The 25205-nt window shown below is 35.3% G+C and overlaps 1 protein-coding gene across 7 annotated transcripts in view; it reads left to right on the top strand.

Moving 5' to 3' along the window:
* Positions 1 to 25205, top strand: part of ATP11C (ATPase phospholipid transporting 11C (ATP11C blood group)) — a 189413-nt gene that overhangs the window by 140900 nt on the left and 23308 nt on the right. For all 7 annotated transcript variants that reach the window (XR_014020068.1, XM_081277597.1, XM_081277595.1 and 4 more), the window contains 5 exons: positions 5264 to 5438; positions 9802 to 9904; positions 11298 to 11443; positions 18228 to 18287; positions 23153 to 23280. Coding sequence is in view for 6 of the 7 variants with exons in the window: in XM_081277597.1 (XP_081133723.1) it covers positions 5264 to 5438; positions 9802 to 9904; positions 11298 to 11443; positions 18228 to 18287; positions 23153 to 23280 (612 nt within the window). In the remaining variant the exon portion in view is untranslated. The remainder of the gene's footprint in view (positions 1 to 5263; positions 5439 to 9801; positions 9905 to 11297; positions 11444 to 18227; positions 18288 to 23152; positions 23281 to 25205) is intronic.

The following is a 25205-nucleotide window of genomic DNA, read 5'->3' as shown; positions in this document are numbered from 1 at the left end:
CACCTCTCTTTTAAGTTAAAAGAAAACTTCATTTCTGAAGGTTTAAAAAATTACCTCAATTTGTTTTGCAGGGAATTGGTGCGGGGGTTACCAGGGATTGAACCCAGGGCACTTAACCACTAAGCCACATCCCCAGCCCTTTTTTATTTTGAGACAGGGTTATTTAGGGCCTTGCTAATTTGCTGAAGCTGGCTTTGAACTTGTGATCCTCCTGCTTCAGCCTCTTGAGCCACTGGGAGTATAGGCGAGTGCCACCATGCCCAGCAGAAAATTACCTCGATTTCTTGTTTAAATTAAATTTATTTTTAGCTAATACATGAAAAACATAAAATTGTACATATTAGTGGAGTAACTTTACCATATAATGTTTCTTTACCATATGTTCTGCATGTATACATTCTGTAATGTTTAAACGATAGTAAACATACCTCCTGAAACATCATTTCTTAATGGTAAAAACTCAAAATCCATATAGCTTTTTGAAATATATACTACATTATTGTTGTCAATAGTCTCCCTGCTGTACAATAGCACATCAGTGTTTTTTTATCCTGTCTAATTGTATTAGAACCCATTGATCATCTTTTTTTATCCCTTCCACTACCTAATCTCCCTGGCCTCGGGTAACCACCAGTCTACTCTTACTTTCTAATGAGATTAGCATTTTTAGATTTCACATATGAGCAAGATCATGCTATATTTGTATTTCTGTTCTTGGCTTATTTCACTTATTTGTTATTTTTCACTTAACATAACGATCTCAGTTCCATTCATGTTGAAACAAATGACAGGATTCCATTCTTTATAGTAGTATTCCATGTCATATATGTCTCCCAGTTTCTTTGTTCTTTCATCAGTTAGAAGACACTTAGATGTTTCCATTTCTTGGCTGTTAGGAATAGTGTTGCAATGAATAAGTGCAAATGTCTCTTTGTTATACATACTGATTTAATTTCTTTTGTATACATACCCAGTAGTGGTATTACTGGATCATATGGCAGTTCTGTTTTTAATTTTTTAGAAATGTTAAAAATAGTTAAACTTCTAAATTCTCAGGGTCTGGGTATGTAATAAAATCAATCTCTATTACAGTTTCAATGCATTTTGAGGTCCCAGAGCTATTTCTGATGTGGACTCTTATGTCCCAGTATTCCAGAGGGAACCAAATACTTATTTTTTTTTTTTTTTTTTTAAAGAGAGAGTGAGAGAGGAGAGAGAGAGAGAGAGAGAGAGAGAGAGAGAGAGAGAGAGAGAATTTTTTTTAATATTTATTTCTTAGTTCTTGGCAGACACAACATCTTTGTTGGTATGTGGTGCTGAGGATCGAACCCGGGCCGCACGCATGCCAGACGAGCGCGCTACCGCCTGAGCCACATTCCCAGCCCCCCAAATACTTATTAACATGGATGCTTTGAGTCTGCTTTCAACTAATTACATACAAAGAACTTATAGAACCTCAGGGCAAGCCAATGATCGACAGTAATTCAATGCTCAGGAATATATCATCTATACTTCATATTGACCTAGTTTTGTCCTCATCTAACCTAATGACTTGACTTTATCTTGACCATAAGTAAACTTAATTCCTTTTCTGGAGTGCTACCAGATCACCTGCACTAACTGCAGAGTACCTTAGACAATATTATTTTCCATTTCTTGAGCACACTTCATATTCTAGGAACAATATTAAGTGCTTTGTATGATTGTTTTCATTTAATCTTCATTAACAACCCAGTTAGGAAATCTTGTTTTCTTCATTTTATGGATAGGGAAATGGGCTCAGCAATATGAACTGATTTGCTTATGATCATACCACTAATGAGGGATTGAGCAAGTCTGTCTAGCTCCAGAGCCCATGCTTTTAACATCAATACTATATTTCTGTCCTCATCTTTCATGTTTAACCAAACTTAAAAATTAATGGGCCATATTTTAAGGCTATGGATAATAGTAAAACAACTGTTTTTCTTCTGTTACTTAGGTGAGATTAAAAATACTTTTTATTAAATTACCTCTGAGAAATGTTTCCTTTCTTTAACCAAATGGTACTTACAAAGTCATTCCAAAGCCAGGTGCTATGGTGCATGCCTACAATCCCAGCAACTCAGGAGACTGAGGCAAGAGGATCAGCCTCAGCAATTTAGCAAGGCTCTAAGCAAACACAGCAAGACCCTGTCTCAAAAAATAAAAAGGGCTAGGATGTGGCTCAAGGGTTAAGCTCCCCTTGGTTCAATTTCTAGTTAACCAAAAAGTAAAATAAAGTCAGTCCAAATTACATGTATTTTATTTGTCCATTTGTCTTATTTTGCCTGGACTGCCATAGCAATCCATAGACTAGGTGGCTTAAACAACAGAAATTTGTTTCTCACAGTTCTAGAGACTGAAAGACCAAGACCAGAGTACTTCAGAATGGTTGGGTTTTGGTGAGGGTAGTCTTCCTGGCTTGCAGATGCCTTCCTTCTCCTTGCATCCACTGTGTCTCTTCTTTGTAATACCATCATGGAATCCTCACTCTCATAAATTCACATGAACCCAGTTATATCTTATAAGCCCCATCTTCTCATGCTATCACATTTGGAGTTAGGCTTCAACATAAGAATTTTGCTGACACAATTCAATCCATAACAGGCACTAATGCCATTATGAAGGCCCTACCATAGGTCATGACTTTGTCTAAACCTAATCACCTTTCAAAGACCCCCCATCTCCAAATACCATTACTTTGAGGATAAGGTTTCAATATATGAATTTTGAAAGGACATAGTTAGTCCATATCTCTGTTCAGCAACTATTTGGTACTTTTTTTTGGTGGGGGGTGTTTTATACTGGCAGTCAAACCCAGGGCACTTTACTGCTGAGATATCCTCAGTCCTTTTTTTTTTTTTTAAATTTTTGAAACATGGTCTTGCTAAATTGATGAGGGTAGGCTGAATTTGAGATCCTCCTGCCTCAGGCTCTGAAACATTGGTATTATATGCAAGTGCCACCATGCCAGCTCTGTGGTGCTTTTGTAAAAGTCAGGCATTATGGAAAAATTAACAAATCATCACCATTTTAGCTTATTCCCTCTTTCTGGTTATCTGTTTGGGGTTTGGCATGGTCTTGCTCCTAGTTACATAGGCTTCATTTAGATCCAAAATTACCTTTGCTCCTTTGCCCTTTCCAGTTCACAGAAATGCTTGGTGGCACACACCTGTAATCCCAGGGATTTAGGAAGCTGAGGCAGAAGGATAGCATATTCAAGACCACATCAGTTCACATCAGCTCCCAAGCCTTATTCAGATTCCAATCATCACCACTAGTGCTCCACATCAGAGGACTGGCACTTTACACTTGGAATCTCTTAATCTCCTCTACCAGATGAGTGGTCTTTAAGTAAACCATAGTACACATCATAATCCTACTTTGAAACCTTTTAGTTGTTCTCCATTGCTTAATTCAGTTCACACCAAAGCCCTCAAGAGACCTTTAATTCACTTTCCCAGTGCATCCCAACTTACATTTTCTCCCTTCAACTCTTTCTTCCCTGCCTTCAAGTTACAATTTAAATATCATACTTCACAAAGAACCCACTATTCTTTCCTGTGTGTATTTATTTTCCCAAGGATTGGGCATTGACTGTTTATTATCTAATTATATATGTTCTCCCATGTATGCTTCTGTCACTCCCAAGGAGATTTTCTATTCTCCAAGGAAAGACTAGCCAGTAATTCTTTATTCCTCCAGATAGCATACTTATACTTGGTGTTTACAAATATTCCTTGATGATTGAGTTGCTGTTTTCTGCCCAGTAAGACAGCTCTTATTAAGTAAGCAAAGAGCACATGGTTGATGTCTGTTTAAATTATATTTACAGTATTATAAAGCCAGATAGAGATAAGTACAAATATAGTGTTAGCAGTATACAGTGAAGAAATATGGAAAGGGAATGATGGGGTGTATTTGGCTTTCACTACTCAAAGTAAGGTCCATAGAAAAGAAGCTCTGTTGTCACCAGGAAACTTGTTAGAAATGCAAATTTCAGACCTCAGCCCACTAAATCAGAATCTGTGTTTTAACAGGATTCCCAGATGATTTCCTTTGTACATTAAGCTTTTTGAGTAGCATTAGACAATGAAATCTATAACTGAGATCTTGCTGTATCAACTGCTTCTACTGTAGTGATTCTCAAAGGGCACCCAATTCCCTGAGCAAAAACTGAATAACCACTGTTTTGTTCCTGTATTGTAAGAAAAAAAAAAAAAAGTCTGATTGGTAGGATTTTCTCCGTTGTAAATTTCCCCCATGTAGTTTTCTTTTTTTCCTTTCTTCCTTTCTTTCTTTCTGGAACCCACGGATGCTTTACTACTGAGCCACATCCCGAGCCCTTTTTATTTTTCATTTTGGGACAGGATCTTGCTAAGTTGCTGAGGCTGGCATCAAACTTAAATCCTCCTGCTGCAGCCTCCCATGTAGCTATATGTATGCACCACCAAACCCAGCCCCCATTTGTTTTCTTAAAAACTTGACACCTTGTTACATTTGTTTTTCCTGGCACTTAGAATACCTCTTAGTCCTGGCCATACATGAGAGCAAACTAGGGAGCTTTTAAAACATAATCAAGCCCCAACCAAAATATTCTCATTTATTTGGTCTAAGAATGGGCCTCAGGTTTGGGCAACTTTTTAAAGTCACACAAATGATTCTAATGGGAAGGCTAGGATTGAGAACCACTGGTAGTAAAACATGATACTTATTTAAGAAATATTTTATATTATTACATTCTTTAATGAGAACCATGTCTTTTAGATGCTCTGTCATATTTGAGAAGCCATGTTTTATGCATAGGTTTTGTCATTCAGATAAAGATATTAGAGAGAAGTCTTTTATGATTTCTTTACCCCAAAGCCATTTTGTTTTTTCTCAGTCTTTAATGAGTTTCGAATTCACTGATAATTTGTATTCATGTCATAACTAATGTTATTTTATACTTGTTCAATTCATCTATAATTCCCAAAATTTATCTTGAATTTCTTAAACAGAGGCAGATTGTGAAACCTCCTTTATTTTGTACTTTTTAGAACTTATAGTCAATTATATGAGCAACTTAGGTCTCTGAGGTGTTACTTAAAGTCACTGTTGTGCTATTATTAGAGGCAATTGTTTCTTTGGAATGAATACGTCAAGTAACCAGAGTGATGACTCATCTTCTATAGTTAAAAAATCAGTACCCTAAATGCAAAGGTATGATAATTTCAAAAACAACATTGTTTTTCTTTTCCAGAGCATGGACAGAACATCAAGAATATGGATTAATCATCGATGGCTCCACATTGTCACTCATACTAAATTCTAGTCAGGACTCTAGTTCAAATAATTACAAAAGCATTTTCCTACAAATTTGTATGAAGTGCACTGCAGTGCTTTGCTGCCGGATGGCACCATTACAGAAAGCCCAGGTAACTGTGGATATTAATATTCTATTCTGGGTTTCTCTATACACATATGTGCAAATGTTTGATCTACTTTTAATTTGCTTCTAATTAAACAAATTAATTAGAAATTTACTTTTAAATCATTTCACTGTTATCATCTAATTTTTTCAACCTTAACTTTTTCCTTTTGGGGTCAAAATCAAGAAAGATTCTTTCCCCAAAATTGATTTAAACTTTGCTGGGTTTCTATGTTGCCTCCATTCTACTGCTCCTTGCTCTCCCCTATGACATTAGCCTCATGCATCCTGTTTCTTTTGCTCTTTTTTGGTACCAGGGGCACTCAACCACTGAACCATATCCCCAGTCTTTTTTTTTTAATTTTTTAATTTTTAATTTTTATTTTTTTTATTTTGAGACGGTCTCACTGAGTTGCTTAGGGCCTCACTGAGTTACTGAGGCTGGCTTTAAACTTGGGATCTTCCTGCTTCAGCCTTCCTAGCTGTTGAGATCACAGGCATGCTCCCAGGTTCTTCTGCTTTTAATACTTTACTGATTTGCTTGCTGGCAAACCTGACCCAATTTCATGTGCTGTGTTCATTCTCTTCTTCATTTCTTTACTGCATATGATACTATCAATTATATCCTCCTCAAAATTCTCCTTCCCTGATTTCTGTGATGGTCCATAGTCCTGACATTTTCTTCCCTCTTTGGACATCTAGTTTCCTTTGTAGTTTGCTTTATTGTCTATATTCTCCCTGATTATCAGTTGCTTCTAATAAATTCTCCTCTGCTTTTTACTTTATGAACTCTTTTTCTGGATTAGCACTTCTCTGACTCCCCTTGACGTTTTGCTGGCCCTGACTTTTTCTTGATTTTAATCTATTTCTAGCTGTCTGCTAGACAGCCCCATATGGATTTCCTACCATCACATTAAATTCTAGCTTCTAAGACAGATCTTATGATATTCTTCTTCAGACCAGTTTGTTTTTTACCTTTCCTGTTACCAGTGCCATTTTTCTTTTGCTCCCTAAGTCTCAAAACTACCTTTGATCTTATCTTCTCCCTCTATATAGATGCCATGTTCTGTTGATTCTACCTGCTTTTTGTCTTAGTTCTACTTTTCATGACATCTTTTGAAACCATTTACTGACAGCCTAGTTCAAACCCTCAAAAGTTTACACATAGACTATTTGATTTTGTGTCCTCACTGGTCTCTTTTGCTTTCACCTTCTTCCTGCAATCTTTCTCTCTATACTCCTATCATCCTCTTTTTTCAGACACTTTTTATGTCTGTAGTCCAGACCTTTGGGATTCTACTTTATTTCTTCCATCTGCTTACCAAACCCATCTTCTTGGAGATGTATCTTTTTCACTCTTAGAATTCTCTACAGCCCAATCATCAATTTTCTTGGCATATTTTATTTCTTTTTTTATTTTTATTTTTTATTCTAATTTGTTATATATGACAGCAGAATGCATTACATTTCTTATTACACATATAGAGCACAATTTTTCATATCTCTAGTTGTACACAAAGTAGAGTCACACCATTTGTGTCTTCATACATGTACTTAGGGTAACAATGTTCATCTCATTCCACAGTCTTTCCTACCCCCATGCCCCCTTCCTTCTCTTCTCTCCCATTTGCCCTATCTGGAGTTCATCTAATGCTCCCCCTCCCAACCCCACTGTGAATCAGCCTCCTTATGTCAGAGAAAACATTCAGCATTTGGTTTATTGGGATTGGCTAACTTCACTTAGCATTATCTTCTCCAACTTCAGCATCTTTTATTTCTGTGACTAAGTTCATTGTTCTTCCCGGTTTCTAGACTCAGAACCTTGAAATCTGTGTTAATTTCTCTCAGGATTTACTCTTCTTTTTTTTAAGAGTGAGAGAGAGAGAATTTTTTTAATATTTATTTTTTAGTTTTTTTGGCAGACACAACATCTTTGTTTGTATGTGGTACTGAGGATCGAACCCGGGCCGCACACATGCCAGGCGAGCGCATTACCGCTTGAGCCATATCCCCAGCCCAGGCTTTACTCTTTCATGTGGTGTCAGTTACCAAATTTTCATTTTCTAATACATTCTCTATTCCTTCTATTCCTTCCTTTCCATAACCTTCCAAGGCCAGACCTTTAATAGCCCGTTAAACTCTACCCATGACTAGTCACCTAACATCTCTCTTTGCCCATAGTCTTTCTTTCCTTCACTTCCTCCTGTACCCTGCTGCTACTTTCATATCACTCCCAGTTGATCTGGCTCCATATACATCTGTCCATATTCTCTATATGAAAACTCATTGATCTATCTGGTCATACCAGATCAATTTTCTGGGCATATACTATACTTACCTGGCTGTTTGCCTTTGGGTATGACATTCCTTTACTCTGCAATGCTTCCTTCTTCCCATCCATGTAAATCTTATTAATACTTCATGATTTAAACCACTCTGTAAAACAGTACTCAATCATTTTGGCATATAGGGTCCTCTCCATTCTGATATGATAGGCCTTCTTATGTGAACAACTTTAATGACAATGTCATGTATTCTTGCACAGATAGTATATTTCATTATTTAAGTTTTATTTATCTGGTTGCCTAGTACTTATATTCATGAACAGATCTCTACTTCTTAAATAAATTCTTCTTAAGGTATGTGACCAGGCCTTGTATCTTTTTTGGATCATAGTTTATTGCTTTGAAAAATGTATTATTACATGCAGTTATAGTTGATGGATAAATAGATTTTTGGTGAAATTATTTTTTTTTTTTTTGTGAAAGCTATCATAGAGATTTGAAGAGAATCTCTTAATCTGGGTGACCTGGGAATCAGTGAAAAACTCTGTGTACTTAACTAAATCCTCCCCGATTTTATAGTTCATGACCACATATCCTTTTATCTTTCCATGAAGACAGATTTTAGTCTTTTAATCTAATCTATATTCTCATGCAAAGACTGTGATCCTTTATAATTTTATTGCCCTTTTGGAGACCTTCCCTGGCTGCAGTTTTTAATCCCTGAGGTGCAAATCATTGCTGTGCATAGTGTAAAAGGTACAATGAGTTAACCATTATTGTATCCCATCAAAAATAAACTTAGTTTGGGTTTTGAAAAGTTTGTCCTTGACACTTTTACTTACAGATTATTTCTAATAGTCTTTCAAAAAGTTTTTAAGAAGAACCATAGTGAGGCAAGGGGTTAGGAGAAAGTTGGCGTTTTAGGTAACATAATTTTTGTGTTAAATGGAGTTGAGTATATGGGTGGGGCAGGTTGTGCTATTCAATACTACTAAAACCTGACTGGATCTTCTTTAAAAGACTGTGGGGTGTCTTAGCCTCATATAAATTATTTATAATCATGTCAGTTATGTTGAAATGGGTTTTATTTATGTTAGCTAGTCAGTACAATTGTGAATAAAGGATTTTTGTAAAGCATTTTTTAGTTACGGAATTATTTAAGCATTTTTAAGGCTGCTAACTTCCGAGGAGTTTTGTGAATTGACTTAATGAGTAGAGATTAAAACCTAGAGAGGTAGGGCAGCTACTTACCCAGTACACTTTCCACAAGTAACAGCAGGAGAAGGTTTTGGAGCAGCCCAGAGCAGAAGTGTTTTAACACCAGGGATGAACATTTTATTTAGCACCATCCATGAAAGTGACACTGAGCTACACGGTATTATTTTCACAGCTAGAAGATATACACAGGGAATAGTGACAGACTGTACTGTATATCTTGGGCACCTTTCTGCAAATCTTACCTCCTTTAAGATGCCCCTTTTAAAATGTAACTACCTATAGGGAAAGGCCAAACCAGTGGAAGATTTTAGTGAAGTTTAGTTGGCAGCTAGATGGGTACAAGAATTTTATACAAATTCCTGGGAATAAGTGTTAGGATGCTACTAGGGGAGATAGGAGTGTCACCAGGAAGGAGAGAGTAAGACATAACCATAACATTGTTCTCTGACTTTCCACTTTTGTTCTGCTGGCCCTATATAAATTACTCTAAATTAGCTTTCTGACCTAATGATCTGAAAAGACATAAGAATAATGGTAAAAGAGGGAAACACGTTTACCTCTAATCTGCATAGAAGGCAAAAGTTTCTGAGAGTCCATGTATGCACAGAACCAAAAATCAGGTGGGTGCCAGTGTTACGTTTTGAATCATTATGTTCTGCATGTTGGAATTCAAAATGTGTGTGTTTGCATATGTATGTGTGTGCGCATGCGCAGGCCTGCGCACCTGCACACACACACACACACACACACAACCTTTCTGTTAGCAAAGCCTCCATTTGCAAGTGTGAATTAAGCATAAAACCCCTAATATATTCCATTCTAACATTCTGCTTTGATCTTTTCTATGTCTCTTTTGAAATTGCTTAGATTGTCAGAATGGTGAAGAATTTAAAAGGCAGCCCAATAACACTGTCAATTGGTGATGGTGCCAATGATGTTAGCATGATCTTGGAATCCCATGTGGGCATAGGTAAGAAACATCTAATGAGATGGTATCAGTATTGCTTTTAGGTACAATTTTCTTACATTCTAGAAAGATTATTTTAGTTATTCATCTTGAATTTGAGAATGATAATCATTAATAGAATGAAGGGCCTCATCTGATCAAGGTCCCACCTCTTGTGGGAAGGTGGCAAAACAAAGTTAGAGGATATTTTTTATATTAGCCAAGTAAATTGAATTTCCCAAACTTACTGGCAATACAATTGATTGTTTAGCTCTCATTTTGACAGCATGCATGAAATTTTATTGATTTCCTGCCCCTGACAAGACTGCTCATTTGTGTTGCTGCACTATATCTTCTGAGATTATTGACTTTTGGAGGCTAAGAAATTATCATTGTTTGGCTCATATTTTGTATAGTAGTATTTATGGGTGGTTTGGGTTATAGTGTTGAATAGTGTTGAATTTATATGTCGACATGTAACAACAGCTTTTCTACCCACCTGTACCATTTTTTTCCTTGTCAGCTTGCTCTTAGGCAATGCACCTAACACCCTGGCCTTTTTTATTTTTTGGCAACAGGTTTGAGGTATATGTGTAATTAATATCTTAGGAATTGCTGTACCGCAGTTTAGTTTCCCAAATTCTTCCCATTTGGAAGTAGACATGCTTAGTATGGAACTCTTAAGTTCTGTTCATTGATTATCCAATATAGAAATTGTCTAAAGAGGCTGGGGATGTGGCTCAAGCGGTAGCGTGCTCGCCTGGCATGTGCGGGGCACTGGGTTTGATCCTCAGCACCACATAAAAATAAAAAAATAAAATAAAGATGTTGTGTCCACTTTTTTTTTTTTTTTTTTTTTTTTTTTTTTTGGTGATACTGGGGATTAAACCCAGGGCCTTGTGCATGCAAGGCAAGCACTCTACCAAGTGCACTATATCCCCAGCCTATCTAAAAGTTCTTGAGGTTTTATAGACTTCTTTGGTAGCTTGTCAGTATTTCATGAAGAATTTTATCTTCTAATTGAGCATCTAAACCACACCATAAAATCCAGGTCTTTGAGTTGCCTTAATATATAGCACCTAGTTTAATGTCATGCATAATCAAGCACTTATTGAGTGCCTTAAAAATAATTTTCAGGTGGACTTTTTTCTTTCAGATAATTTTTGGCCTTGCAAAAATTGAAATAATGATTCTTTTTGTTTCATGCTGTATTACAAATTGATAGTTTCCAATTAAATTTAGTGATAATTTTATTTGGTAACTCTCAGTATCACAGTTAAAGAAAGCCCTTTTTAGTTAAAAAAGCAAAGATAAACTATACAATTGATCTATAACATTTCAACAATTAGAAAATGTGAAAATAGATCACAGGATTGCTTATTCTATAAAATACTCATACTATATATTCTCTTTTTAGGTATTAAAGGCAAAGAAGGCCGCCAAGCAGCCCGGAACAGTGATTATTCTGTACCCAAGTTTAAACATTTAAAGAAACTATTATTGGCTCACGGACATCTATACTATGTGAGAATAGCACATCTTGTACAGTATTTCTTCTATAAGGTATGTGATAAAGTATTTGTAATTTAATAATTGTTTAATCCAGCATGGGCTTAGCTTAGTCATGGTTTTATTCCCCCATTTTTATGTTTCTTTTGCTTTTCTGATACTAAAATTTGTACACAGTGAAGCAAAGGTTGTCTATTTAATGAATCCAAAACAAGATATTCCATTAGATGTAAGAGATTTGAAATTAATTTTTTAAATTATTTTTATTGGCAAATTAAGTATAATAAAGTTTACCCATTAAATGTATATAGTTTTGACAAATGTATACATCCATGCAACTATTACCCCAATAAAAAAAGACATTCCCATTTCCCCCAAAAGTTCTCATGTGCTCTCTCCCAGTGTCCTATCCCTCCCCCAACAAGTAAACTGACTTATATTACTATACCATACATATTAATATGTGTGATATAGAACCTGTAGATACAGATGTAAAATATAATATCTAATAATATTAATAATATTATGCACACTAGTTTTGCCTCTGGGGCTTGATATAAATGGAATATTTGTATATTTTTGTGCTGGCCTGTTTTACTTAGTATGTTTTTGAGCTTCATGTATTAATAGTTAGTTCCCTTTTATGCTGAGTAGTATTTCAAACTACTCTCTTTAATAGCAGAATCCTCATGTGAAATTACACACATAAAGCAGACTGAAGCAGGACTACATTGAATGAAGGAGGTAGGGCCAGGACAATTCCTTATTCAGCTCCCCTGTCCTGTCTTAAAGGTTCCTCAGAATATAGAATCAATGAATTTAGTTTAAGTCACTTATTTTATGCATAACAAACTTGGCATGCATGAAGATGAAACAGTTAAAGTAAGCAAATAATTGTCATTTATATAGACCAGAATTTGATGCCCTGTTCTGTGTTCTATGCAATAGGATTTTGATTTTTTTACCTTTTTTAAAAATAATTTTCAACTCTTAAAAAGTTGCAAAACAAGATACTCATGTATTCTGCCCAGCTTTGTCAACTGTTATTGCTTTAGACAAACCCCCAACAGTTATCAAAATCAATAATTTGACTTAATTAGCACATAATTATTAGCAAGTCTATATACTGTAATCAGTTTCCATTAATGTCATTTTTGTAGTCTATTTCTTTTCAGGATCACCCTTTCATTTAAGCTATAATGTCTCCTTAAGCTTCTGTAATTTATTGCAGTTCCTGTTTTGTCTTTATGATTTTAACATTTTTGAAAAGTACCAGCCATTTAATTTAGTTTGTAGGCTGTCTCTCTACTTGGACTTGTTTAACATCTGCTTATTATTAAATTCAGGTTATACATTTTTGGTATAACCTCTACAGAAGTTGGGCTGGGGTTGTGGCTCAGTGGTAGAGCGCTTGTCTAGCATGTGTGAGGCATTGGGTTTAATTCTCAGCACCATATATAAATAAAGTCCATTGACAGCTAAAGAAAAAATTTTTAAAAAACTACAAAAGTCATATTATGACCTTGTTATTACATTTTATTACGAGACACATGTTGTCAATATGTCTCCTTACTGTTGATGTTAAGTTTGATAACTTGATTCAAATAATGTTTTGGAAGGTTTCAAGATCCCTCAACTTTGCTTTGTAAAATGTTATTTGAAAATATGATTCTGCTGCTAAATCAACTATTTTATTCTATGAATTAAATTTCATTCTCATCATTTGTTTTGTTACTCAAATTGACTCATATTTGACCATTGGGAGCACTGTGGTCCTTCCAGCATAGCCTCATAATTTTTGAAGATGTCTTTGTTTTCTGGTTCTACATACTATTCCAGGTTCATCTTGTATTTTTCCTGCCCCAGCCCTGGATTCAGACTTTTCTTCAGGGAACACTGGTTCTTTTATTTGCAAATAGTATTTAGAAAGTTAAATTTCAGTGCTAGCTATATTCATTACTACTGAGCTAAACTTGGTTTTATGCCTTCTCAGTGAACAGAACTAGGAAATACATAGAAACAAAAAAAAAACTATTTATATCTGTGTGTATATATATATATATGTGTGTGTGTGTGTGTGTGTGTGTGTGTGTGTGTGTGCGCGCGCGCGCGCACATATGCATATATGTTGGACCAGAATCAAAAGTACCAATATGAATCAGTGTATGAATTCAGTTCATACTAATACGTTTGATACCAGAACCACAGAGTTCATTCTAGATAGTCTCCCTCTCCCCACCACCCTTCTCCTCCCCTACCTCCATCCTTTTTTTGCTTTTTATTTTGAGACAAGATCTCACTAATTTTCTCCAGCTGGCCTCAAACTTGCAATCCTCCTGTCTCAGCCTCCTGAGTTGCTGGGATTACAGGCATGTGCACTACACCCAGCAGTTTCTCACCTTTTAAACAGCATCTCCCCAGCCCACCTGACCTCCATCCCCTAGGAACCACCATTCTACTCTCTGCATTTTTAGGTTCTACATATAAGTGAGATCCTGCAGTATTTTTTTTACCTGTATCTGATTTTTTTTCACTTGACATAATGTCCTCTGGGTTCTCCATGTTGTCATGCATGTTGGTGCATTTCTTTTTAGCCTTAAAATATGTATATCAAAATACTATTTAGAAAATAGTTTCTTTTTTGAACATTTACACATTGTTAGTGGGATTGTAAATTAGTACAACCACTTTGAAAATCTGTATGGAGATTCCTCAATAGACTGAGAATGGACCCAGTATAAGACCCACTTATTCGGGGCTGGGGATGTGGCTCAAGTGGTAGCGCGCTCGCCTGGCATGAGTGCGGCCCGGGTTCGATCCTCAGCACCACATACCAACAAAGATGTTGTGTCCGCTGAGAACTAAAAAATAAATATTAAAAATTCTCTCTCCTCTCTCACTCTCTCTTTAAAAAAAAAAAAAGACCCACTTATTCTACTCCTTGGTATTTATCCAAAAGAACTAAGATCAGCATACTATAGTGATACAGTCACACAGTGTTCATAGCAGCACAATTCACAATAGCCAAGTTATAGAATCAGCCCCGGTGCTTGTCAGCAGATGAGTGGATAAAGAAAATGTGGTAAATATACACAATGGAGTTTTTCTCAGCAAAAAGAAAAATGGAATTATGTCATTTGCAGAAAACTGGATAGAACTGGAGAACATTATGCTAAGTGAAATAAGCCAGACTCAGAAAGTCGAGGGTTGTTTGTTTTCTCTCATATATAGAAGCCAGAAAGAAAAGGAGGAAAGAAAGGGATTTCATGAAAATAGAAGGGAGACCAGTAGGCAGAAGGTGGGGATTAAGAAAGGGAGGAGAGGGGGCTGGGGATGTGGCTCAAGCGGTAGCGCGCTCGCCTGGCATGCGTGCGGCCCGGGTTCGATCCTCAGCACCACATACCAACAAAGATGTTGTGTCCGCCGAGAACTAAAAAATAAATATTAAAAATTCTCTCTCTCTCTCTCTCTCTCTCACTCTCTCTTTAAAAAAAAAAAAAAAGAAAGGGAGGAGAGGAAAGAAAGGGGAAGAACTAGGAAATGAAGTTAACCAAGTTATGCTATATGCATGTGCAAATATTTTACAATGAAGCCTGCTATTATATAAAATTATAATTCATCCATAAAAAATTAAAAATAAAGCTTCCCTTTTTTCTCTTTTCTACCACTACAGTGTGGTTAGTTTATTTCCATTACAATCAAGTTCATCGTTAATATGAATTTGTTGTTCATTTCTTTCTTTTTTTTTTAAGATGGGTCAGACCAAGTTTCCCAGGCTGGCCTCAAACATAATTTAGCATATATGGAAAGTAGGGCTTAGCGATATCATATAATTTACCTTGGCTATAATGTGACAGTGTATATCTACTATAGATTTATTTAAGTCTAGGACTCCTTCTACATCATAGTTAGGATGTATTGGGCCTTTCACTCAATAATTAATAGCCTCACATTATTTTCTGTTAACCTCCCCCTAGTAGGAGGCACTGTTAAAATTTGTCATACAAATCTGCCTAGTAATCTGATCCTATTCCAGAAAATTGGTTTGCCTCTAGGATTTTGGCTTGCAATTAAAACAACTGCCACCAGATGGAAGGAATGCTCTGTTAAGGGTAATAAAACATCATTTGTATTTCTATGTCCATTATCATCTTGGTTACAGACAGCACTATTTATTTTATATTGCAGTCTTTTATCCCAAGGGGTTTCTAATATTTTCAACCCTCTTTGGTGAAATCAGATATTTACTTCCTCTTTTCTTATTACATCTTCAAATTGTCCTGGAGTATCCTAGAGTACTTCAATAATAGGTCTTCCTGCCTTCTGTTTTCCCATTAAATTCTCACATAATCCAACCAAAGTTTAGAAAATTCTACTCTTCATCTTGTCCCTCAGAAACTTTACTTTTGTTTTGTTAGTGTTAGTCTGTCTTTTAAGGCACTCCCCCACCTGACCCTTTCTTACCATTTATACTTAAAATACATACTGTCTTGCCGTTTCTTGCCATTTGCGTATCTTTTAAATATTTATTTTTTAGTTGTAGTTGGACACAATACCTTTATTTTATTTATTTTTACATGGTGCTGGTGCTGAGGATCGAACCCAGAGCCTTGCATGTGCTAAGCGAGTGCTCTACTGCTGAGCTATAACCCCAGCCCTCTACATATCTTATTTATCTTTAAGACCTAGTTCAAATTCTAACTTCTTTATTCTAACAGTCAACAAATATATTTTGAATGTATTTCTATGTGCCAAACACTGTTTTAGGCCCTGGGAATTCACCATGGAGGAAGACAGGCAATGTCCCTATTCTCATGGAGTTTACATTCTGGTGGGGGAGGCAGAGTCCTCCTTTTCATGAAGACCCCCCCCCACGCCCTGCTGATCCCCACTTAGCTTTAATTCACCCAAACTCAGATAACTTTAAATTTTCATAAAATATGACTCTGGAAATGCTGCTGGCAGTATTTTGCATTGTGTTAGAACTGATACATACTAATGAGTATTGCTTTTCCAGATGATGACATTGTGGGCTATGACATTAATTCTCATGCTGCAGGGATGATCCAAAACATGTAGATCATGTTTCTTTAGGTATATCCTCTAGAACCTGTAGTATATTTATCTAAATCACCTCATTGTGGCAGATGCTTATTCATTGAGGATGCATTTCATCTTTCAAAACAGCCTCCCAGAGCTAATCTGGTGAATTAACTACTGATAATATGTACCAGAAGAAAGGGCACTGATTTTCTGACATGGTTCAAAAATGGCTCTTAAGCCAGGCATAGTGGTGCATGCCTGTAATCCCAGAGGCTTGGGAAGCTGAGGCAGGAGGATCTCAAGTTCAAAACTAGCCTCAGCAAAAGCAAGGCACTAAGCAACTCAGTGAGATCTTGTCTCTAAATAAAATACAAAATAGGACTGGGGATGTGGCTCAGTGGTCAATTGCCTTTGCCCCTGACTTCAATCCCCAGTATTCCCCATAAAAAAGGCTCTTAAAAGTGCTTCCCAAAGAAGAAGTTCAGAGATGTGGTGAACTAGTGACAGTAGCACATAAATAAGTTTACTGCCTACTTTGAAAGATAGCAGTCATTTGAAAATGCTAATTCTGGAGCTTTTGCCCAAAGACATTAATTCCAGTATTTTATAGTCATACTTGGTACCTTTTAACTGCCTTATAAATTCCCAGTGTGCATCTGTATGTTTTAATTCTTCCAGTTAAATGATAAGTCCCTTAGGAGAGAAAAGTTTACTTTTTTAAAAATATTTTTTTTTAGTTGTTGATGGACCTTTATTCTATTTATTTGTATATGGTGCTGAGAATCGAACCCAGTGCCTCACACATGCTAAGTAAGCGCTCTGCCACTGAGCCACAACCCAAGCCCAAGAAGTTTACTTTCTTTGATATCACCAACAGTGCCATCTTTACATTTAGTAGGTTCTCAACAACCCTATGTCAATTGATGAGGGAGTAATTGGGGCAGGGTAAAGCATTAGTTGATAACTGTTAGTGTCAGTATAATCTACAACAATTTCTTAACTATTTATTGGTATTAACTTTAAAATATACATGTATTATTATATAAGTCTGTGGTGACTCTTAAATTGGTATTTGGGTATAGTATCATTAAGTGTTCATATTGGATGAGCTCATTTCTTCCTTGGAAGAAGACTAGGAAGAGATTCTCATAAAGTAAGTTTGATGGGGGACAGACGTTTGTCTTAATCTGACTTCATCATTTGTTTTGGTTTCCTAGGGCTGGGGGTTTAGCTCAGTGGTAGAGTATTTACCTCCCATGTACAAGGCCCTGGGTTCAATCCCCAGTACCACACAAAAACAGTTTTTAGTTTCTTTACATCACTGACAAACTGCAAAGGTGTAAGGTTTTATATGATGAAAGCCTGTAACATTTCAGAACCACTGGAACACATTTTATACATTGATACAAAGGAAAAAAAATCAAAGTACTTTTTTTTGCTAGAACAATATAGTAGTAGAGTAGTTGGGTTTATTCCAATAAATCAAAATGCTCTTTTAAAATGCTTTTTTCAACTCTGACAGGATGTACCAAATATCTTTTATAAAAAATACGGCAATGACGCAGCCACATCAGTGGATTGTCTTTGGTCTACTTAGATTACCTAATAGCTTAGATTTCCACAGGAGTTGATATTTAGCTCCCTCCTCATTCACTGAGCTTGTAGGTTTATTCATTTGACATTAGAAGGATTTGAGAATAACTATAGGTCTATAGTTATTGAGGTGCAGTTTCCTGCTTTCATATAGAAAGTTGGTCAAATGTTAATACTAACCCTTGTTTTGATTTTTTTCCAGAACCTTTGTTTCATTTTGCCACAGTTTTTGTACCAGTTCTTCTGTGGATTCTCACAACAGGTTTGTGTCTTGTGTTGTTTATTATAATATAGTTTACATTTGCTGTTAGTATGTTACCTTTTAGGTATTAGATTAGAAGCATTAGATAGGTGTGTCCAATAGTAAAAGGATTTCTTTTTGGATTCAAAAGTAGATCCCCTTGACCTGGTTTTATACTAACAAATACATTTTGCTAACTAACTTTCTTTCTTTCTTTCTTCACTATTTAAATCAGTGTTATTGGAGGTATTTATTATGGGTACAACTATAAAATATTCCCACTTTAGTGCATTTTTCCTTGATTGTTGAGAATGTATTGATGTATATACCACGAAAAGGTTTCCCGATTACTCTCTCTAGTCCTCCCACCCAAATACCTTGGATTTACATTCTTTCACTATAAACCTATATTCTAGAATCTCATATGAATGGATTCTTTTTTAAAAAATATTTTTTTAGTTATGAATGGACAGAATGTTTATTTTTATGTGGTGCTGAGGTTTGAACTCAGTGCCTCATGTGTGCTAGGCGAGTGCTCTACCACTGAGTTACAACCCCAGCCCCATAATGGATTCTTATAATCTTCAGTGTCTGACTTCTTTTGCTCAACCTGTATTTATACTCTTTCATGTTATTGTGTGAATTGTTGCTGAGAAGTACTCTACTGGATTGACATAACATATTTCATTTCACCTGTTCTATGACATTTGGGTTTTTCTTTTTATCTGTTCTTATTAGTTATACATGATAGTAGAATATATTTTGACATTATACATATATGGAGTATCTCATTCTTCTGGTTGTACATAGTGTAGAATTACTTTGGTCATGTAATAATATATGCACATAGGATAGTAGTGTGCAATTCATTCTATTATCTTTCCTATTTGCATTCCCCCTCCCTTTCTTTCATTCCCCTTTGTCTAATCCAGAGTACTTCTCTTCTTCCCTTATCCACCCCGCTTATTGTGAATTAGCATCTGTATATCATCTGACCTTTGGTTTTGGGGGATTGTCTTATTTCACTTAGCATGATATTCTCCAGTTCTATACATTTATTGGCAAATGCCATAATCTCATTCTTTTTTATGGCTGAGTAACATTCCATTGTGTATATATACCACAGTTTCTTTATCTATTCATCTGTTGAAGGGCACCTTGGTTGCTTCCACAGTTTAGCTATTGTGAATTGAGCTGCTATAAACACTGATGTGGCTGCGTCATTGCAGTATTTTTTAATAAAAGATATTTGATACATCCTGTCAGAGTTGAAAAAAGCATTTTTAAAAGAGCATTTTGATTTATTGGAATAACTATATTGCTCTAGTTAAAAAAAAAAAGTATTTTTTTTCCTTTGTATCAATGTATAAAATGTGTTCCAGTGGTTCTGAAATGTTACAGGCTTTCATCATATAAAACCTTACACCTTTGCAGTTTCTCAGGTTGATTTTATTTAATAGAAGAACATTGATTTTGAAGCTGGTCTGAAAGCTGTGATTCTTATATAAAGCCTTAAATTACTGAAATCAACTGTAAATGTTTTTCCCTCTTGTTTTCTGAACAGTTATTACATAAAAATATATGCTACATATTACTTGGACACATAAGTGGTGGGGTGGAAAGGCACCTTTGTTTTAACAACTGAAATGGATTTTACATTGCTTCCAGTGGCAGTATAGCCAAATACAGGGATTTAGTAACTCCAAAATTTGTGCACTTCAATGATTTTTCCATGCTGGTTACCACTTTTTCATGGGTATTAAAGACTGAGTTTCTAAATTTCAAAAGCAAGCTTCCTTTTTTTTTTTTTTTTTTTGGTTGCTCACAGTAAAAGTAATGTTTTTCTTATTCATTGGCAGTATTTTTAAGAGAATGCATTCCTGGTATGCTGTCTGTGACATCGGTGCCATGTCATTAGCATGGTAGTACCAATAAAGTAGATCATGTTATAAACTAAGCATCTTTCAGTTGTAGGAAGTGTTGTAAGCCTTCTTATATTAAAAACTAATATAATTAGTTGAAGATAGTTTTACAAATTCTTTAATTTGCTTTTCTCGAATGTTCATATTTCTGTTGATCAAAATACTGCTAATTGCTGCTCACTTCTTTAGATGGGTACAAGTATTAAAAAATTTTCAAATTTCCTTTCTTAACTACTTTTAGCAGACTTAAAATTTGTATGATCTCGTGGGTTTTTTTGTTGTTTGTTTGTTTGCTTGTTTTTATTTTGAAAGGGGTCTTGTTTTATTACCTTTGTAAAACATGCTTACCAAGTACAAGTTGTATGAAGAAAGAAAGGACTATTAATTAAAGTCAACTGAAATTCAGACCCTGGATTGTCTTTGGTCTGCTTAGATTACCTAATAGCTTAGATTTCCACAGGAGTTGATATTTAGCTCCCTCCTCATTCACTGAGCTTGTGGATTCATTTATTTGACAAATATTTCTTGAATCCCTGCTTTGTGCTAGGCTAAGTGCTGAGGATATAGCAGTGATTAGATAAAACTCCCTTATCTTCATGGAAATTGCAGTGTAGTAATGGAGGAAAGATGTAACAATCAAATATATGATGTGAAATATTGATAAGTGCTGATAGAAAGCATAATAAAGGGATAGTGTGCAACTAGGGGAAAGGACTGCTGCTTTATAGAAGATCATCTGGAAAGTTGTCTATAAGGAGGTAGCATTTAGGTAGAGATCTGAGCAGCTGAGGGGAGGAACTGAGCAGATGTCTTTGAGGAAAAGTGTACAGGTAAAAGGAAGGTCTGAGAAGGTGATATGAAGTGTGAAATCATTATTTTTGATTTTGGCCTTGTGCTAGTGCTGAAAATAGCAGCCTTTATTGTAAGTATCTTTGGACACTTACAAAGTATCTTTTGGACACATGGGTGGTCAGCTTTTTTTCAATCCAGAGCCACATGAAATGTTCTCTGAAACTTGGAGAGCAGGCTATGAAGAATGTAGAAATGGGACCAGGGTTCATGTTCTTTAAGCAAAAGCCTCTCTTTCTTTAGAAAAACTAGGATAGTACTTGTCTTTTTTTTTTTTTTCTTCCATGAAAAGGAAACATTTCTAACAGGTTTAACAAGAAACAGTATTATCAACTAAACCTGTTTGTTTTGGGGACATTCTGTCTCCTCTAATTACTGCATCTAAGAATTGCAATTGTCTGTCATGTTACCTTAAAGCACCATAATAAAACAAAAGTAGATTGATGCTTCTTTTGTTTGAATGAAATGTAAGACTAAATTACACACCAGTCAATCTGAATTGTTGTTGTTTTCATTTACTCATTAGTGAAAATGGGTAGTTTCCAAAACAAATATAGTGTTGGTGCTCCAGACTAGTCCTCATACTTGATAATTAATAGGAATGTAACACCTTTTATGTACTTTTTAATCCACTGGAATATTTTTGCTGACCTTCAATCTTTGTTTATGGAATCTGAGAAGTACCTGGTCTACATAGTACCTGGTCTACATATATATGGTCTATATAGAGCCATTTTTTAAAAAAATTTCATTGAGAATGTTGCACAGATTATCTCTTGGTTTTTCTCAATTGCAGGCCAGGGCTCCTTTGGGTTTGGTAGCTACTTGTGCATCCCCCATTCTGCCTCCCTGTCTTGAGCTCTTTGGTGGGTAGGGATGGATCATCTCTGTCCTGGTATTTGGTACTTAGTAGGCATTCAATAAGTGTTCTGAAGTCATCTCATGAATAAACTAAAGCTCTGTTCGAGTTGTTGCCAACCTTTTTGAGTCAATCTCCATTTTGATAGTAATCGTATCTTTAGTAATTAAAATACATAATTGTTGGGCTGGGGTTGTGGCTCAGCGGTAGAGCATTCACTTTGCATGCATGAGGCCCTGGGTTCAATCCTCAGCATCACATAAAAATAAATAAGTGAAATAAAGGTATTGTGTACAACTATAACTAAAAAATAAATATTAAATATTAAAAATATTATAAATATTTAAAAAATACATAATTGTATTCATTGGTGTCATGTTTAAATGCATTTTATTAATCAAACTACATTTATATGTGTGAAAAATACATATGATATGGGTTGCTTTTTATTTAGGCCACAGAAAATAGTTATATGGCAATATCTAGCACTGTAGATATGGAACTCAATAAGTACTTTCATAAGAATGTTCATAAAGTACCTTACTTTTTTCAATAAAAGAAGATTTATAATATCAGATCAGTTCTTTACAAATGTGCCATAGCTCCCAGTTTGTACCCTTTGACTCATCCAATATTTATTGAATGCTTCCTATATGCCAAGTTTTGTTTTGGGAGCTGAAGATTGTCAAAGCACACAGCCAAAGACCACCAGGAGCATATTTGTAATTGATCAAATTAGGTTTTATTATTCAGTGCAAGGAGGAAGAACACACACCAGAGGAACTATAGGGCTTCTCAGGAAGAGGGTGTTAGAAATGGTTTACTGTAGGATTCAACCTTATAAAATATTAACAATAACAACAAAAAAAACCTGTGACACAGGCTAGTGCTACTACCTATATTTAGTTTCTCTAAGGACTTATTTAGTCTTTGCTGAAATAGCTACTGAATACCTGTAGTTTTAGCAAGTGAAAAATTATTAATGTCTAGTAGAAATAGAGCTTATAACATATAAACATTCTGAATCAGATCCTAATGAGGGGAAGATATCATATTAATACAACAAATCACAAAGTATTAGTTTATTTTTTACAATTACCAGTTAAGGACCTTATTTCCACCGTTTCCTTTGCTGTCCCAAAAACCATGAAAGGAAACTGTCTTGTTTTTAGCTAGTGATTTTTCCAAAGTAATAAGTATGATCTTATAGATAATTGTTATAGTATGTTTCTTTTCTGTAATATTTGTCATTTCAGCCACTGTATGATGCTACTTATCTTACAATGTACAATATCTGCTTCACATCCCTGCCTATTCTGGCCTACAGTCTCCTGGAACAGCACATCAACATTGACATTCTGACCGCAGACCCGCGATTGTATATGTAAGTTGAAGATATAGCTAAAACGCCCTCAGACTTTCTAAGTTGTGGGTTTCATTCAATTTGCAGGTTGGATAGACAGAACTATTCATGTGGTTTGATTACGTGGTTCTGTTTTGAATTCTAGTGATGAAACTAGATTGTTCAACAGGAAAACAACATATTTCCTATGTGTAGGTCCCATGCTTGAGCACATGTGAATCATACTTTTAATCTGGAATCACTAATTCCTGTAGTTTGAGCCTATATTGTCATAGCATCCCCAGAGCCTTATAGAAAGACACAATATTTTAATTTTTACCTGCCCAAAAAAAAGCACACAAAGATTTTTGGTAGTTCAGAATACCAATTCCTACGTTTAGTAGATTGACCTGAGGTTATATTATCCTTTCTCTTATAAACTGCATATGAAATGTTAACTGCCACTCTTCATTAGCTACATTTTAAAACTGTTTTGTGGAAAGAAATAATTAACTCATGAAGCCCTTATATTCTTTCTATGTCAGTTGGAAATGGATGCTTTTCTGTATGAATGGGGAGCTTGGCGCTTGCCCCAGTTGTTTAACCTGTGATTTAATTGGATTTTTAGGAATTAAACCTACAGCTTAAGATAAAGATGTTAATTTACAGCAGATTATAAACATTGCTAAATAATGGATACCAAGTGCAGTAGAGAGACTTAGGTGGTTTATTTGTATGAAATGAAAATGCAAATTTAAGAGATTTCTTTAAACATTATGACTCATAAAATTTATAATTTATTAATTGTTAGAATTACATGATTTATAATTTTAAAAGTATTAAGGAACAATTCAAATATATACAAAAGTATGCAGAACTCTGTTTTATACATCAGACATAAAAATCATACATACTAAGTGCTGTTTCTCACATGTATATACTATATAATGTTTAAATCAGGCTAAAGATATCTCTCTCCTCAATTATCTCTCATTTTTTTCATGGTAAAAACATGCAATATTCTTTCTTCTAGTGTTTTTTGACATATACAATGCATAGGTGTTATCTATAGTCACCCTACTAAGTAATAGCACACCAGAGATTCTTACTGTTATTACATTATAACTTAGGCATTGATTAACCACCTTTCTATATCCTTCCCTTCCCCCTCTTCTCTCTAGCCTCTGGTAAGCATCATTTAACTCTCAACTTCTATGAGATCAACTTTTTTCCACATATTAGTGAGATCATATTGTGCTTGCCTTTCTGTGCCTGGCTTATAATCACATCCACTTTCATCTATGTTGTCACAAATGACAGGATTTTATTCTTTTTATGGATGAGTATTAAATCATGTATATGTACCACATTCTCTTTATCCATTCATCCCTTGATGGACATTTACATTGATTCCAAATCTTGGCAATTGTGAATAGTGGTGCAGTAAACATGGTAGTACAGATATCTCTTCAACGTACCAATTTTATTTCCTTTGGATATATACCCAGGAGTGGGATTACTGGATCATATAGTGGTTCTATTTTTATTTTTTTTTAAGAAACTTCATTTTGTTTTTCATAATAGCTCTACTAATATGCTTTCCCACCAAACATGTGCAAGGATTCACTTTTCTCCACATCCTCACTAGCACTTGTTATTTTGTGTGGTTTTTTTTTGTTTGTTTGTTTGTTTTTTTGATGGCAGCCATTCTCGCTGGAGTGAGGTGGTATCTCATTATAGTTTTAGTTTGCATTTCCCTGATGGCTGGTGATGTTGAGCATTTTTCATATACCTGTTGACTTGTATGTCTTCTTTTGAGAAATCTCTGTTTAGATCTGTTGCCATTTTTAAATCAGGTTACTTGGGTTGTTTTGTTCTATTTTTGCCATTGAGTTTTTGGAGTTTCTTATATTTTCTGAATATAAATCCCTTGTCACATGTATAATTTGTAAATATTTTCTCCCATT

This window comes from Spermophilus citellus (assembly GCF_964194105.1).
Source record: "Spermophilus citellus genome assembly, chromosome: X".
Taxonomy (NCBI): domain Eukaryota; kingdom Metazoa; phylum Chordata; class Mammalia; order Rodentia; family Sciuridae; genus Spermophilus; species Spermophilus citellus.
This window is presented reverse-complemented; position numbering and strand designations above follow the sequence as displayed.